Source organism: Puntigrus tetrazona, unplaced genomic scaffold (assembly GCF_018831695.1).
Source record: "Puntigrus tetrazona isolate hp1 unplaced genomic scaffold, ASM1883169v1 S000000001, whole genome shotgun sequence".
Lineage (NCBI taxonomy): Eukaryota > Metazoa > Chordata > Actinopteri > Cypriniformes > Cyprinidae > Puntigrus > Puntigrus tetrazona.
Genome location: NW_025047681.1, coordinates 3,185,048 through 3,200,139, shown reverse-complemented (window position 1 = coordinate 3,200,139; position 15,092 = coordinate 3,185,048). Strand labels below are relative to the sequence as shown.

At 33.6% G+C, this 15,092-nt stretch overlaps 3 protein-coding genes across 11 annotated transcripts in view; 2 read left to right on the top strand and 1 right to left on the bottom strand.

Moving 5' to 3' along the window:
* Positions 1-15,092, bottom strand: part of LOC122331563 (putative mediator of RNA polymerase II transcription subunit 26) — a 274,294-nt gene that overhangs the window by 196,456 nt on the left and 62,746 nt on the right. The window lies entirely within an intron of this gene.
* Positions 1,111-6,555, top strand: LOC122331568. Its single transcript, XM_043229096.1, has 11 exons — positions 1,111-1,199; positions 1,438-1,488; positions 1,686-1,820; positions 2,718-2,867; positions 3,276-3,353; positions 3,918-4,016; positions 4,106-4,189; positions 4,360-4,461; positions 4,552-4,650; positions 5,054-5,088; positions 5,605-6,555. Exons 1-11 carry the CDS (start codon positions 1,160-1,162, stop codon positions 5,737-5,739), a joined length of 1,008 nt encoding a protein of 335 aa, XP_043085031.1. The 5' UTR covers positions 1,111-1,159; the 3' UTR covers positions 5,740-6,555.
* Positions 7,957-14,291, top strand: LOC122331588. 2 transcript variants are annotated; one of them, XM_043229140.1, is made up of 8 exons: positions 7,957-8,030; positions 8,776-8,908; positions 11,654-11,752; positions 11,842-11,925; positions 12,097-12,198; positions 12,289-12,387; positions 12,791-12,825; positions 13,341-14,291. In XM_043229140.1, the coding sequence occupies exons 2-8, from the start codon at positions 8,785-8,787 to the stop codon at positions 13,473-13,475; spliced, it is 678 nt and encodes a 225-aa protein (XP_043085075.1). In that variant the 5' UTR covers positions 7,957-8,030; positions 8,776-8,784; the 3' UTR covers positions 13,476-14,291. The 2 variants fall into 2 exon arrangements, with proteins under 2 accessions (XP_043085075.1, XP_043085076.1); XM_043229141.1 differs by lacking the exons at positions 11,654-11,752; positions 11,842-11,925.

Below are 15,092 nucleotides of genomic sequence, written 5' to 3'. Positions count from 1 at the left end.
CCCGATTCATGACTATAATTAATATTTTTGTTATTATATAATAATATAATAATAATAATATTTTGATGGTCCCTTTAACGCATACGGTTTACTATAAGTATTGTTGCGCCTACATGTCTACTAACTCTCACTGTAGACCGGTAGGGGTTAGGGTTAGAATAAGTCGACATCTATTTGGTTACTAATAGTCAGTAGAACAATCTTTTGGAGATCATTACACCAGACCGTCTATTAATACTCTAATGACAGTTAGTAGGTGTGTAGGTGCAGAATTACTTATCGTGAACAGAATGCTCAAAAGGGACCATCAAAATGAAATGTTGCCCTAATGTTAGATTCCATTTGTGTGCTATGCATCTTTTTCTTTTTAGTCCATCATAATTATGTGTAAGGTGTTTTGATGGCGGCATAATTTCTTAAATAAACCACTACTGTTTATTGCCATATAATGTTTAACGCTTGTGTGTTTGGATTAGTAAATGTAACTCTTTACAGGTTTCTCTGTTTTTACATAATGGTGTTGATTGTCTGCATTTCTGCATCTGGATCTGCACTTCTGCTCTGCTGTCTGATCTATTACACGTCCCAAAAAACAGGTTAGTTCAAATTGCGTTTGTGTGTGTGTTTTACTGTAATAAATGTGAGGATCAAGAACAGGTTTACAGTCCACGCAAGCGTCATCACATACAGTTCAGAAACATTGCAATATAAAGGCTGAGTGTGTCTTTATATAACAGGAAGTACAGAGAAATCATGATGATTAGTATATTTTTATTTTATTCGGTCCAAATGAGAATACTAAAAAGTGAATAAACAAGATCTGTATTTACACTCATTTGTATCTGATATCCAGACCCTGGTGCATCCAGACATGTTAAGATTCTTGGGTTTCTTCATGCATTTATTCCAAATATTATGATGTTTGTGGCTTTTGTCCTCTGGGGCTTACAGAAGGTGAGTGCATACGCAATAGAAAAAACAACATGAATCTAATTTGAGCTTAAATTTGATTTCAGTTACTCAGATGTGTGATAGATCAGTGTATTCCATCACTTTTATCTGGATATTCGTGAAAGTCTTTTTAAAAAGATCTGAATGTGTTGCAGGTTTTCTGTATGAGACGGTCTCTTGCTGTGCAATTTATATTTTGAGGCCTCTGATGTTGATTTATTGCGCACCATTTTTAGAGAAAATGGCAGGTTTGTATTTTTAGTTTTAAGTTCTTGGCTATTAGCAAATACACTTTGAAGTGTGTGGGTGCACATTATGATTTTGACACTATATGGCTATGCGTTATCATATTAATTTAGTTCATTCTGAGATGTGTATAATTTCCTCAACATAAATGTGCAAACATATGTAAAGTGATTAAAGTATTTATTATTTTTGTAACCTAATATCTCATTATATAACTCAGCTCTGTTCTTTTTTTTTCAGATGTGGCTCTCGTCTCTGAATATGTAATTTTTATGATAGTTTATTGTTCAGGTTGGTTTAAAATCTACAATAATGGTAGCACAATATTTCTGGTGTGTAACATATGTGCAACAATCTAAAATAATATTCGATAAGCACATTATGTCTTCCTCAGTTTGAATGATTTATGTTAGTATGTCAGAACTCATATGTCTCCAGTGCAGCTTATTTAGGTTTGCTAATAGTTTTTCCACTGTTTTCTGCTTCAGTTATTTTCAGTCGTGCTTTTGAAATGTCTCAAATAGAACCGGATGGGAACCATGTATATATTAGAAGATTTAATTTCTGGGCAGTGTTTGTGTTTGGATTTATTATTCCATTCTTTGTCATCTACATTGTTTACAGTAAGTTTCCATCATTTTTCAATTGTAGACAGTTAATTAATTACGTTAGTCAACATTTTTTCCTATATGCTGTGTTTGAGAGAAAACATGTTCAGGCTAGATAATGATTTGTAATAAACTATTTCTGGGCATCTCTATTTAACTGCTGGTCTCAAGATTATATTTCGTTATATTTTTGTTTGTAGTCCAAATCTGTAGACTAAACATGCTTTGGGAAAAATTATTTCTAATCTTTAATAATATTTAATGTGTGTGTGTATATATATATATATATATATATATATATATATATATATATATATATAGTATGCCATGCAAATTTGGAGGCTAAAACAGAGTTTTTCATTTCCTGAAAAGCAGCGGTTTTGGACATACAAGATCTTCTACCGTTATTTAAAGGGTTGCTCCCCCCAAAATTGAACATTTTGTCATTAATTAGTTACCCCCGTGTCATTTTCAAACCCATTAAAGATATTTTCGACGAAAACCAGCAGATAGCCTTTCGTTAACTGGCTAAGCTAAACATGCTTCAATTAAAACACAAGGTTACTCTCATTGTAAACTTGTTGTCTAGCAAAAGAGTTCATTATAAACTTTTTACTCCACAATACCAGTCAAATGCTTCCTTTTATGATCTGATGTAGCTTTTTGTCACAGAACGAGGCAGAAAATGTTACATAGGCTGCTTTAATGAATAACAGTGATAAACAATACTTTGTTGCAGTCCAGTGTTTACAGTCTTTACTCAGTTACAGCGATAGCTCCGCTATGGGTTTTGCTACTTCTCTGGATATATGGCTTTTTCTGTATGTATGTATGTATGAAACCGACATCATGTGTTTGTAGTGCTAATGGCCAATTCGTCCTTTAATACAAAATGTGCTTTTAATTTTCTAGTATTGACTAAGGTGAAGAGGAATCCATGCCGCAGAGAGACGTGTAAATGCTTATGGGATAAAGTTGCAGATGTAGCTATTTTCAGCTATTTCGTTCTGCCTTTCTTACAATTCATCCTTACGTCCTTCACTTTCGGAAACTACGGAGACAGTTAGTGACCCTTTATCAAGTCTGTGCTTTCTTTTCTGTGGAATAAACAGACAACATACCAAAACGGCTGGGTTTCACAGACAAGGTTTAAGGCTAGTCTCAGATTAACTGCACAATTGAGCAATTTTAACTGAAAGCAACTTGCACGGACATATTTTAAAACATGTCAAAAAAAACATGGCTTAGTCTATGGTCATGTCTGTGAAACCAGACATATTTTGGAATAAAAAATAATTCAACTGGCAAGGAATCATTCATTCACAAAAACAAGTCTGTTGTACAAGTACATTAATACATTAAAGAAGTGTGATTAAAAATCTCTTTGAACACTTTAATTACTGAGCACTGGAAATACTTTTAATGTTTTTGTGATGAGATCTAAATATGTTAATGTTCTTCTGTTTTTAGATTTTCAGTTCGTATTGTTCCTAGTTTTCTATTTTCCGTCATTTTCCTGTCTGCGTGGCCTAAACAGACAGAAAAGCTGTAAGTATGCGATGAATTCATCTTTTTATAGTTTTGTGTGATCAACAATCAACGAGAATCTCTTGTATCCGTCTAAATATGAATGTTTTAGCCCAGTCTAATATCAAATATATTTTATTATATATTTCATTTAATCTTTTCATTTCAGATAAATGCAGATCTTTCTATTCATTAAAAGAAATGTTTACTGTGCTGTTTTAAATGTTGATCATATTACATTTTTTTTTTGAGCAGCAAATAGTGTATTAGTACGATTTCTGAAGGATCATGTGACACAGAAGACTGGACTAATGTTGAAAATGTAGCTTTGATCAGAGAAACCATTAAAAAAAAACAAAAAAAACATTTTAAATAGTAAAACTATTTCATTGCTGCTTTTACCGTATTTTAAACAAATCAATGCGGTCTTGGTGAAATAGAAATATATTCTATAATATAGAACCTATTATAAAACTGATAATGTACACTTTATTTTTACTCACTTAGCTACACAGGGAACACTATTGTAAAGGTTTAGATTATTTTTATCGGTTTATTGAATGAAAGCATTTGCGTCTTTTTCAGGTTCAAATTTACTCGCTAATATCTTATGGATAATCTACATGTTTATAATAGCTGTTTTGGTGGTCTATTTTTGCGTAACAGTGCTGATGAGGGATCGAGGTAAAGTACAGGTATTTTACTTGTAAATGAGCTTTTCAATATAACATTTCACCTTTCACTGAAGTTATTAATAAAAAATCTGTCTTCAGATTGGAAAGGATGGCTCTGTATGATTATATTTCACAAAATACTGTGGATGAGCACAATCTACATTGACGTGAATAAAGATCTGGGTACAGTCTTGATCATTAACTTTATATTATATTATCTTCGTCATTTTTAAATACATCTTGGGGTGTTGCCTGACTTCCGTGTGATATGACTGTTATGGTCAAGTGTTTGAATAACTAACCATATAGTTTTATTTGTTGTTATTATTATTTTAATTTTAAATCTCTTACAGATCTGACCCTCAGCGTGAAGAAAGTATTTCATGTGTTTGGATCAGTAGTTGTGGTTTTGCTGAGCGCTGTTACACTGATGACTGAACTAATAGTGAATGCAGGTGAGCGGACGCCATCATATTTCTGCTTTTATATTTACCATTTACATTCTATTCATTATTCTAGTATAACATGCGTGTCCTTACCTTCAGTTAACGGAGAACGTGCAGTGGGAGATCTGAGAGTCGTTGTATTTTCATCTGAAAGCATCTTCACGTTTTTTCTGCTGATTTTCATCATGTTTGGACCTTGTAAGTACAACTGTGTTCATAGCAAATTCAAACCCAATTAATAACCTTTACGTTTAAATTTTCTTTGCAATGGATCATTTTAAACGCCATTGAAATGCATTGCTAAAATGCCACACGATGATCATGGCGCATTTGTATTAATCCGTTATCTGATTTGATTTTAAATGTATTTAATTCATGGCGAAAGTATTTTTATTTCTTTTAGTCAACATGCACGTTACGCTAAGTTTCTCTATTCACACACACTCAACCGCATCAGTAGATTCCTTCACAGAGATCTGGATCTGATGATCAGCGTAATTCCTGACATGCATGAATACTCTGAATGCTCAATCTAGAATCAGCCAATAAACAGTGCTTAAACCGACTAAAATATCTGTCCCTCTCACTGCTTTTAACGCAGGGTTTTCTAACCTGAAGTGTTTGCAGTGCTGTCAGGTATGTGTTGTTTTAATCATTTCATCATAAATTCATCGTAAATATATTTACTTATGAACTAACAACATTCCATTTTACTATAATACATTTTTCAGCCTAAAATAAAATGGTATATATGCAATATTGCTGTGTGCGTGTGTGTGTGCACACCTGGTATTTATGATGTTATGGGGACCAAATTTCCCCATGAAGAAACAAGCTTATAAAACATACAGGATTTACATTTTGGAAAATCTAACAAAACGGTAGTTTCCTGTAATGGGTAGGTTTAGGTGAAAAACAGTAACACAAAGTCTGTACAGTATAAAAACATTAAACCTATGGGGAGTCCTCATAAAACATGAAAACACAATGTGTGTGTACGTGTGCATTTGGGAGAGTTAAATGCAGAGCACAAATTCGGAGTATGGTTCATCATACTTGACCACATATCACTTTATTTCACACCATGTTCATCATATCAAACAACTGTCCTGACTTTTTATTTTTAAAACCCCTTTCTTATTTCAAACACAGAACGCCAGTAAAACTCTAGACGATGAATCGGTTCAGAGAAAAGTGGAATCACATGAAATCAATTCTCTCCTAAAGAATGGAGATCCGGAGGCTGGTAGAAGTGATGTTACAGAAGAAACTCAGCCACAAACATAATCAACAATGAGAGAAAAAGAGTTAATGCCGGTACCTACAGGTATACTGTATGCTTCATGTAACCATGTGCCAAATTGAAGAATTCAATACAAAAGATCAATTTACCATAGGGTAAACTTAAAAAGCTATTCCGCTGTGGAAGAAAATTAAGTTATGTGAGGTGTAATAATATACAGTCTAATAATATCACACCTGATAAGTGGCTAGAATGTAAAAAAAAGTCTAAATGTAATATAAATGCTGATTTTGAAAGTTTGTCACAGTTTATGTGAATAACCGTGAAGTTGCATTATGTAATGAAGTTGAAATTTTAGATAATAGTAAAGCTATTATGTCTATGAGAAAGTCCCCTGGACCGGATGGTATTATTATTGAGATGCTGAAAGGAATTCAGCTATAAATTGAACTGGAGATTAGTTTCTTATGTGGAAGTAAATAACAAGCAAGATATAGGTCAGGTTCTTCTACAATAGGGGATGTTTTTATTTTACAGTTGCAGTTCAGAAATATTTTTTACAAATCAAAAGGAAGGATGTATTATATATTTATTGATTTCTCTAAAGCTTTTGACCGTGTTTGGCAAAATCTTTTGTATTTCACTCTCATTGAGAAAGGCATTGTTGGAAAGGTTTTCAGTGAATTGAGATCTATCTAAATCCAGTTTCGTTTATTCTTTTCTTAAACACATATATAAAACTATTTTGAAGAAGGTATTCAAATTGAATGTATCACATAAGTACAGATCTTGTTATATGCTGGTGATATGGCTAATTGTACATGTTGCAATACGACATTAAAGATTTGAACTTAAAAAAATGGTATTTTACTGGTGAACAGATTGAAGTGGTTAATTGTCATGAATTTCTGGGCATGTGGTTATGCCAAGTTTGTCAAGCTGAAAAACCCAACAACTTTTAGCAAGCCAAGGCAAGAAAGCGATGCTGTCCTTGTTAAGGTTTGTTCGTAAGTATAAAATGAGCTGTAATCAATCCTTGTATTTGTTCGATTGCCTGGTTGCATCTACACTTTATTACGGATCTGAGATGTGGGGTTTGGACCAGTGGAATGTATTGTAAAAGTTCATAGATTTTACACCTATGTGCGATTTCTGTTCGTACATTCATACAAGAAACAAGAGTAAAAGTCATTTTGCTTATCTAGTAAAAGTATCTTGATTTAAGAAATTTTTGATATTTTGACTAGAAACAAGACAAAAATGCCCCTTAAATTCTCTCCACAACGGTGGGCAAGCTTCCTGATGCAATCTGTGCCTTTGTAGTAAGATTTCTGTCATGGTTTGTGATTTTTCATCTATGGAATCCATGGAAGCCCTTTATTCGTCAAACAATCTAGATTAATCCATCTTTTCCTTAGACCCCTTTTCTTTATATTTATTTTTTTTTGATTTGAATACATTTTAAAGTGCAATCTATTACTGTGTTGGCAAAGCTGAAGTTTCAGCATCATTACTTTAGTCTTCAGTGTCCTTCAGAAATCATAATGTGCCGATAATTGCTCAATGTTAAAAACAGTTGTGTACATTTTTTCAGGATTATATGCCGAATAGAAAGTTCAAAAGAAAAGCATTTATCTGAAACAGAAAAACATAAAAGTCTTAGTGCTAAGATTCTAAGAAAAATCAAGAAAATTCTTAGAAATATGAGCATTCGGACATAGCTCTGCAAGCGGTGTTCAAGGGTTATGCTGGTATGCTATCCTGGCTGACTTTGTCAAGCTGGTCTCCTAGCCTGACTGGCTAAAACCAGATTGATCAGGTACAGAAGTGATTCAAATCTCTCTAAAACAAGGCTACGATCAGGCTAGATGACCAGCTAAAACAAACCAACCAGATTAGACTGTTTTAGCAACTGTTGTTGTTGTTGTTTGGCATACATCATATTTTTCCTTGCTTATAGAACTTTACTCTGCATTACCGGCTGACTATGTATCGTCATTTACACATTTGTGATTTAAAGGTTGTTCACAGTAACACATTCAATGATGTAATAATTCTTTGGTAACCAATTTAGTGCAATTTAGTCTTCAACCAAACTTATTATAATAGCTTATGTTTTGCTCTGAACCACAATGAAAAACATTTTTCTTTTCCCAAACATCCATTTTGTTGGATTCTGTTATGCTCATTTTGCAAATTGGTTCATGAAACTCCTCCTCCTACAGCAGGTAGAACAGGTTGAGCAGCAAAACTGAAAGCAAAAAGCATGCTGCAACTTAACATCAGCAAAGAACGAGTCTAAAAATCGACATTAACCAGCAGGATATTTTTCATGGTACGTATGATTAAAGCTATGTGACATGTTACTGGACAGTTTAAACCAACTATAAATATGTTTTTAAAGCCATTTGTGTAGAATTTGCTTGATTCATGTGTGCCAACTGTGCTAATATCATAGATTATTATCCAGACATCTTTGTGTTAGACTTGTAAAACAGTGAAAAGTGCATCTAGCATATTAATTTTTCAGTGGTACTTACATTTTATAAAATATGATTACCAGACAGACAATTCTTAACCACAATCGTAATCATTTTATGCAGGTTTTGACCTGAAATTATTTAGAATTCTCTAGCTTGATTCACATATATTTCTGGCAAAGTACATACTTTATGATTATGTTTATGATTTATGTTTATTATATATATTTATATATAATTTTTTGAGAGAGAGTGAGAGAGAGAGAGTTTAAATATAATAGGTAAAAGTGATACAATTTTATAGTCTATAACAACATTTTCTAAATGATACTGAATAGATTGTAAACTGTAGAATGTAGTGCTAAAATCAGTTACACACACGCACACCAGGGGCCTATAATGAAGTATTTGTTTATTTCTTGTGGACATATTAAATAGGTGTGGTTTTTGTGCGTTCCTGTTTAAAGACTATTTATAGTTTACATACTCACAGTAAACCAGTTGTTCAAGTTGTTCAGTTGTTCAAAAAAAAAACTTACTTTATGCAGTCTCTAGTATGTATGAAGCAAATTCGCTCATTTATGAAGTATGTATTGGTAGGCCTAATCAATGGACAAAAAGATGAGTGACAAAATGAATCTTGGAGAGAAGACAGAAGAGGGATCTCCAGAATCAATTTGTGTACCTGTGAGGAGTAAAAATTCCATGGGTTTGCCTGAACCATTGGTCCTATGTGAGTATTAATATTCTAGATGAAATTAGTTATTTAACTGTTAACATGTTAATTAATGTGTGAATATGAATAATTATCTATGAATAGAAATTATCTATGGATAAACCTCAATTACATCTAATTTATGACATTACATACCAAGAATAAATGAATTTTTTCACATTAAATACTGATCCAGTGTCTGAAATATGTAAGTTATTATATGCCTTTTCTCTGCGTTCAAATCTGCCACCATTTTGGAAACAACACCTATCTTCCATCTATCCAGTCAAAATCAAGCCAAAATCTAATTTTAGATGTCATTTCACTATATGTCACACTAAGGAAAAAGGACAATCATTACATGCTGTTGGAAACTTTCTTTAGCTTCTTTTTAAGAAGAGACCAGGAGATTCTTGGTAAAGCAGGAGTGAAAATCTGAGACATTTAAATTTCTGCCTGTTCTCAGTGTTGACCTTAAAAGATGCTGTTGCAATCCTTACTCTGGCTTTAACATCAGAGTCTCTTTCCCATGTAGGTGAGGGTAAGCTCTGGGAGATTCTTTAGGTCCAAGCATGTTTGCAATTGTTTGGACCTGGACAACAGAAGTGTTGGGTGGAACACTTTCAATTGCCTCAATTCCCTGAGATCTTCTCCTAACATCACATACCTTCACCGAATCTACAGGCACCTCAGTTTCAAAGAAAGCTTGCAAGTCAGGATATGTGCTATCAGGCTGACTAACTTCCACCTCAGTTTTTTCTGAATCTTTGTTGTGGTTTAAATTTTTTGTCAAAGCCGATATTCTAGCACATAGCTCTTGGTTCTATTCCTCTAGTTCTGAGATGCGCTGAGATTGTTGTGTAGCTAGTGCTAAGCCAAATTCCCTGTGGCAACAGATAATGCCTTTCAAATTACATGCTCCTTACATGCTTCAAGTAAACATGCTCCTAAAACCTTTTTACACTCCTCTACAGACCAAGTCTTGTCTGGATGGATCTTATATTTCCGAGTTAGCTTTTGTCTAACTTTCTCAGTAATTATAAGGTTCATTTGCATGCCTAAAAGTGATTTGAATTCACTATCTGACCACAAAGGAGTTGTGAGACCACCTTTTTCAGTTGTGGGAATCAGTCTAGCATTCTTTTTGAACATTGTTAGATTTTGTTTTTGTTACTTACACAAGTACAACACTTAACGTCTCTGATCAACAGAGTGTACACTTGTTAACACAGATCAACTATGGTTAACCTTCTCTAACAAAGTAGAGGATAACACAAACAATTAGCAAGTAATGCCAATCTTCCTGCCTAAAACAGAGGATAACACAAACAATTGCAAGTAATGCTAATCTTCCCTGCCTAAAACAGAGGATAACACAAATATTAGCAAGTAATGCCAATCTTCCCTGCCTAAAACAGAAGATAACACAAACAATTAGCAAGTAATGCTAATCTTCCCTGCCTAAAACAGAGGATAACACAAATATTAGCAAGTAATGCCAATCTTCCCTGCCTAAAACAGAAGATAACACAAACAATTAGCAAGTAATGCTAATCTTACCTGCCTAAAACAGAGGATAACAAAGTCTTCCCTGCCTAAAACAGAGGATAACACAAACTATTAGCATGTAATGCTAACCTTCCCTGTCTGAAACAGAGGATAACCAATTCTTCCCTAAAATTAATTTTTAGAGGATAACCTAGTTAACCAAACCCAACAGCTGTTTGTTAACTCTTCTCTGATGGCGCAGAGGTTTACATGTACTGGTCTGTAATGGTTCTTTGGATAGAGTTACACTCACCAACCCTTAGTTGTACTGAAAGATTCAGTCTGGATCGGAGTCAGATCTTTGTTGAACTTGAAGTATCAGTCTGGATTCAGATGAGCAGCTCTATCCGGGTCATGGCACCAAAACTGTTGGAAACTTTTTTTATAGCTTCTTTTTAAGAAGAGACCAGGAGATTCTTGGTAAAGCAGGAGTTTGTTTTTATTTCGTTGCTGTAGTCATCTGCAAGAAGTCTTCAAGAAATCTTTAAGAAAATCGTCAAGCAATCTCCAAGAAAATCTTCAAGAAATCTCCAAGCAAAAAATCTAACTGAAACATGCTAGGTTGAAGTTTATATGTTTCAGAGTGGGAGGAGTACACAGAGGTGAAAACCAGTAAAACAAAAGTATGCAAATGTAGAACAGGAACTTAGCCCAGAACAGGAACTTTTCCGATCTTTGATCTATTTAGCATCTAAGTGTCATTCAAATGCATAGGTGTTATAGAGACTAAAACAAAAGGCACAGTTGTACCTCAGGATTAGCATTCACACTTGACCTACCAGATGTTCAAGAACTGAAAGACAAAAGATAACTGTCTCAGGGCTTGGGCTTCCTGCTCTTAGAATGTAAATCACAATACACATTCAGCATATACTGTTATATTGGAATCTGTGTTTAACCTTTTATAAATTTGTAATACAACAATGCTGACTTTAGGACTAATGTTGAAAATGTAGCTTTGATCAGAGAAACCATTAAAAAAAAACAAAAAAAACATTTTAAATAGTAAAACTATTTCATTGCTGCTTTTACCGTATTTTAAACAAATCAATGCGGTCTTGGTGAAATAGAAATATATTCTATAATATAGAACCTATTATAAAACTGATAATGTACACTTTATTTTTACTCACTTAGCTACACAGGGAACACTATTGTAAAGGTTTAGATTATTTTTATCGGTTTATTGAATGAAAGCATTTGCGTCTTTTTCAGGTTCAAATTTACTCGCTAATATCTTATGGATAATCTACATGTTTATAATAGCTGTTTTGGTGGTCTATTTTTGCGTAACAGTGCTGATGAGGGATCGAGGTAAAGTACAGGTATTTTACTTGTAAATGAGCTTTTCAATATAACATTTCACCTTTCACTGAAGTTATTAATAAAAAATCTGTCTTCAGATTGGAAAGGATGGCTCTGTATGATTATATTTCACAAAATACTGTGGATGAGCACAATCTACATTGACGTGAATAAAGATCTGGGTACAGTCTTGATCATTAACTTTATATTATATTATCTTCGTCATTTTTAAATACATCTTGGGTGTATTGCCTGACTTCCGTGTGATATGACTGTTATGGTCAAGTGTTTGAATAACTAACCATATAGTTTTATTTGTTGTTATTATTATTTTAATTTTAAATCTCTTACAGATCTGACCCTCAGCGTGAAGAAAGTATTTCATGTGTTTGGATCAGTAGTTGTGGTTTTGCTGAGCGCTGTTACACTGATGACTGAACTAATAGTGAATGCAGGTGAGCGGACGCCATCATATTTCTGCTTTTATATTTACCATTTACATTCTATTCATTATTCTAGTATAACATGCGTGTCCTTACCTTCAGTTAACGGAGAACGTGCAGTGGGAGATCTGAGAGTCGTTGTATTTTCATCTGAAAGCATCTTCACGTTTTTTCTGCTGATTTTCATCATGTTTGGACCTTGTAAGTACAACTGTGTTCATAGCAAATTCAAACCCAATTAATAACCTTTACGTTTAAATTTTCTTTGCAATGGATCATTTTAAACGCCATTGAAATGCATTGCTAAAATGCCACACGATGATCATGGCGCATTTGTATTAATCCGTTATCTGATTTGATTTTAAATGTATTTAATTCATGGCTAAAGTATTTTTATTTCTTTTAGTCAACATGCGCGTTACGCTAAGTTTCTCTATTCACACACACTCAACCGCATCAGTAGATTCCTTCACAGAGATCTGGATCTGATGATCAGCGTAATTCTGACATGCATGAATACTCTGAATGCTCAATCTAGGAATCAGCCAATAAACAGTGCTTAAACCGACTAAAATATCTGTCCCTCTCACTGCTTTTAACGCAGGGTTTTCTAACCTGAAGTGTTTGCAGTGCTGTCAGGTATGTGTTGTTTTAATCATTTCATCATAAATTCATCGTAAATATATTTACTTATGAACTAACAACATTCCATTTTACTATAATACATTTTTCAGCCTAAAATAAAATGGTATATATGCAATATTGCTGTGTGCGTGTGTGTGTGCACACCTGGTATTTATGATGTTATGGGGACCAAATTTCCCCATGAAGAAACAAGCTTATAAAACATACAGGATTTACATTTTGGAAAATCTAACAAAACGGTAGTTTCCTGTAATGGGTAGGTTTAGGTGAAAAACAGTAACACAAAGTCTGTACAGTATAAAAACATTAAACCTATGGGGAGTCCTCATAAAACATGAAAACACAATGTGTGTGTACGTGTGCATTTGGGAGAGTTAAATGCAGAGCACAAATTCGGAGTATGGTTCATCATACTTGACCACATATCACTTTATTTCACACCATGTTCATCATATCAAACAACTGTCCTGACTTTTATTTTTAAAACCCCTTTCTTATTTCAAACACAGAACGCCAGTAAAACTCTAGACGATGAATCGGTTCAGAGAAAAGTGGAATCACATGAAATCAATTCTCTCCTAAAGAATGGAGATCCGGAGGCTGGTAGAAGTGATGTTACAGAAGAAACTCAGCCACAAACATAATCAACAATGAGAGAAAAAGAGTTAATGCCGGTACCTACAGGTATACTGTATGCTTCATGTAACCATGTGCCAAATTGAAGAATTCAATACAAAAGATCAATTTACCATAGGGTAAACTTAAAAAGCTATTCCGCTGTGGAAGAAAATTAAGTTATGTGAGGTGTAATAATATACAGTCTAATAATATCACACCTGATAAGTGGCTAGAATGTAAAAAAAAGTCTAAATGTAATATAAATGCTGATTTTGAAAGTTTGTCACAGTTTATGTGAATAACCGTGAAGTTGCATTATGTAATGAAGTTGAAATTTTAGATAATAGTAAAGCTATTATGTCTATGAGAAAGTCCCCTGGACCGGATGGTATTATTATTGAGATGCTGAAAGGAATTCAGCTATAAATTGAACTGGAGATTAGTTTCTTATGTGGAAGTAAATAACAAGCAAGATATAGGTCAGGTTCTTCTACAATAGGGGATGTTTTTATTTTACAGTTGCAGTTCAGAAATATTTTTTACAAATCAAAAGGAAGGATGTATTATATATTTATTGATTTCTCTAAAGCTTTTGACCGTGTTTGGCAAAATCTTTTGTATTTCACTCTCATTGAGAAAGGCATTGTTGGAAAGGTTTTCAGTGAATTGAGATCTATCTAAATCCAGTTTCGTTTATTCTTTTCTTAAACACATATATAAAACTATTTTGAAGAAGGTATTCAAATTGAATGTATCACATAAGTACAGATCTTGTTATATGCTGGTGATATGGCTAATTGTACATGTTGCAATACGACATTAAAGATTTGAACTTAAAAAAATGGTATTTTACTGGTGAACAGATTGAAGTGGTTAATTGTCATGAATTTCTGGGCATGTGGTTATGCCAAGTTTGTCAAGCTGAAAAACCCAACAACTTTTAGCAAGCCAAGGCAAGAAAGCGATGCTGTCCTTGTTAAGGTTTGTTCGTAAGTATAAAATGAGCTGTAATCAATCCTTGTATTTGTTCGATTGCCTGGTTGCATCTACACTTTATTACGGATCTGAGATGTGGGGTTTGGACCAGTGGAATGTATTGTAAAAAGTTCATAGATTTTACACCTATGTGCGATTTCTGTTCGTACATTCATACAAGAAACAAGAGTAAAAGTCATTTTGCTTATCTAGTAAAAGTATCTTGATTTAAGAAATTTTTGATATTTTGACTAGAAACAAGACAAAAATGCCCCTTAAATTCTCTCCACAACGGTGGGCAAGCTTCCTGATGCAATCTGTGCCTTTGTAGTAAGATTTCTGTCATGGTTTGTGATTTTTCATCTATGGAATCCATGGAAGCCCTTTATTCGTCAAACAATCTAGATTAATCCATCTTTTCCTTAGACCCCTTTTCTTTATATTTATTTTTTTTTGATTTGAATACATTTTAAAGTGCAATCTATTACTGTGTTGGCAAAGCTGAAGTTTCAGCATCATTACTTTAGTCTTCAGTGTCCTTCAGAAATCATAATGTGCCGATAATTGCTCAATGTTAAAAACAGTTGTGTACATTTTTTCAGGATTATATGCCGAATAGAAAGTTCAAAAGAAAAGCATTTATCTGAAACAGAAAAAACATAAAAAGT

Excerpts from the sequence above, each read along its gene's own strand:
- LOC122331568 (XM_043229096.1), top strand. The coding sequence starts at position 1,160 with ATGTTGATTTATTGCGCACCATTTTTAGAGAAAATGGCAG. Across the intron at positions 4,462-4,551 it reads TGAACTAATAGTGAATGCAG|TTAACGGAGAACGTGCAGTG; the intron begins GTGAGCGGACGC and ends CCTTACCTTCAG. Across the intron at positions 4,651-5,053 it reads TTTCATCATGTTTGGACCTT|GGTTTTCTAACCTGAAGTGT; the intron begins GTAAGTACAACT and ends CTTTTAACGCAG.
- LOC122331588 (XM_043229140.1), top strand. The coding sequence starts at position 8,785 with ATGGACAAAAAGATGAGTGACAAAATGAATCTTGGAGAGAAGACAGAA. Across the intron at positions 8,909-11,653 it reads GCCTGAACCATTGGTCCTAT|GTTCAAATTTACTCGCTAAT; the intron begins GTGAGTATTAAT and ends CGTCTTTTTCAG. Across the intron at positions 12,199-12,288 it reads TGAACTAATAGTGAATGCAG|TTAACGGAGAACGTGCAGTG; the intron begins GTGAGCGGACGC and ends CCTTACCTTCAG.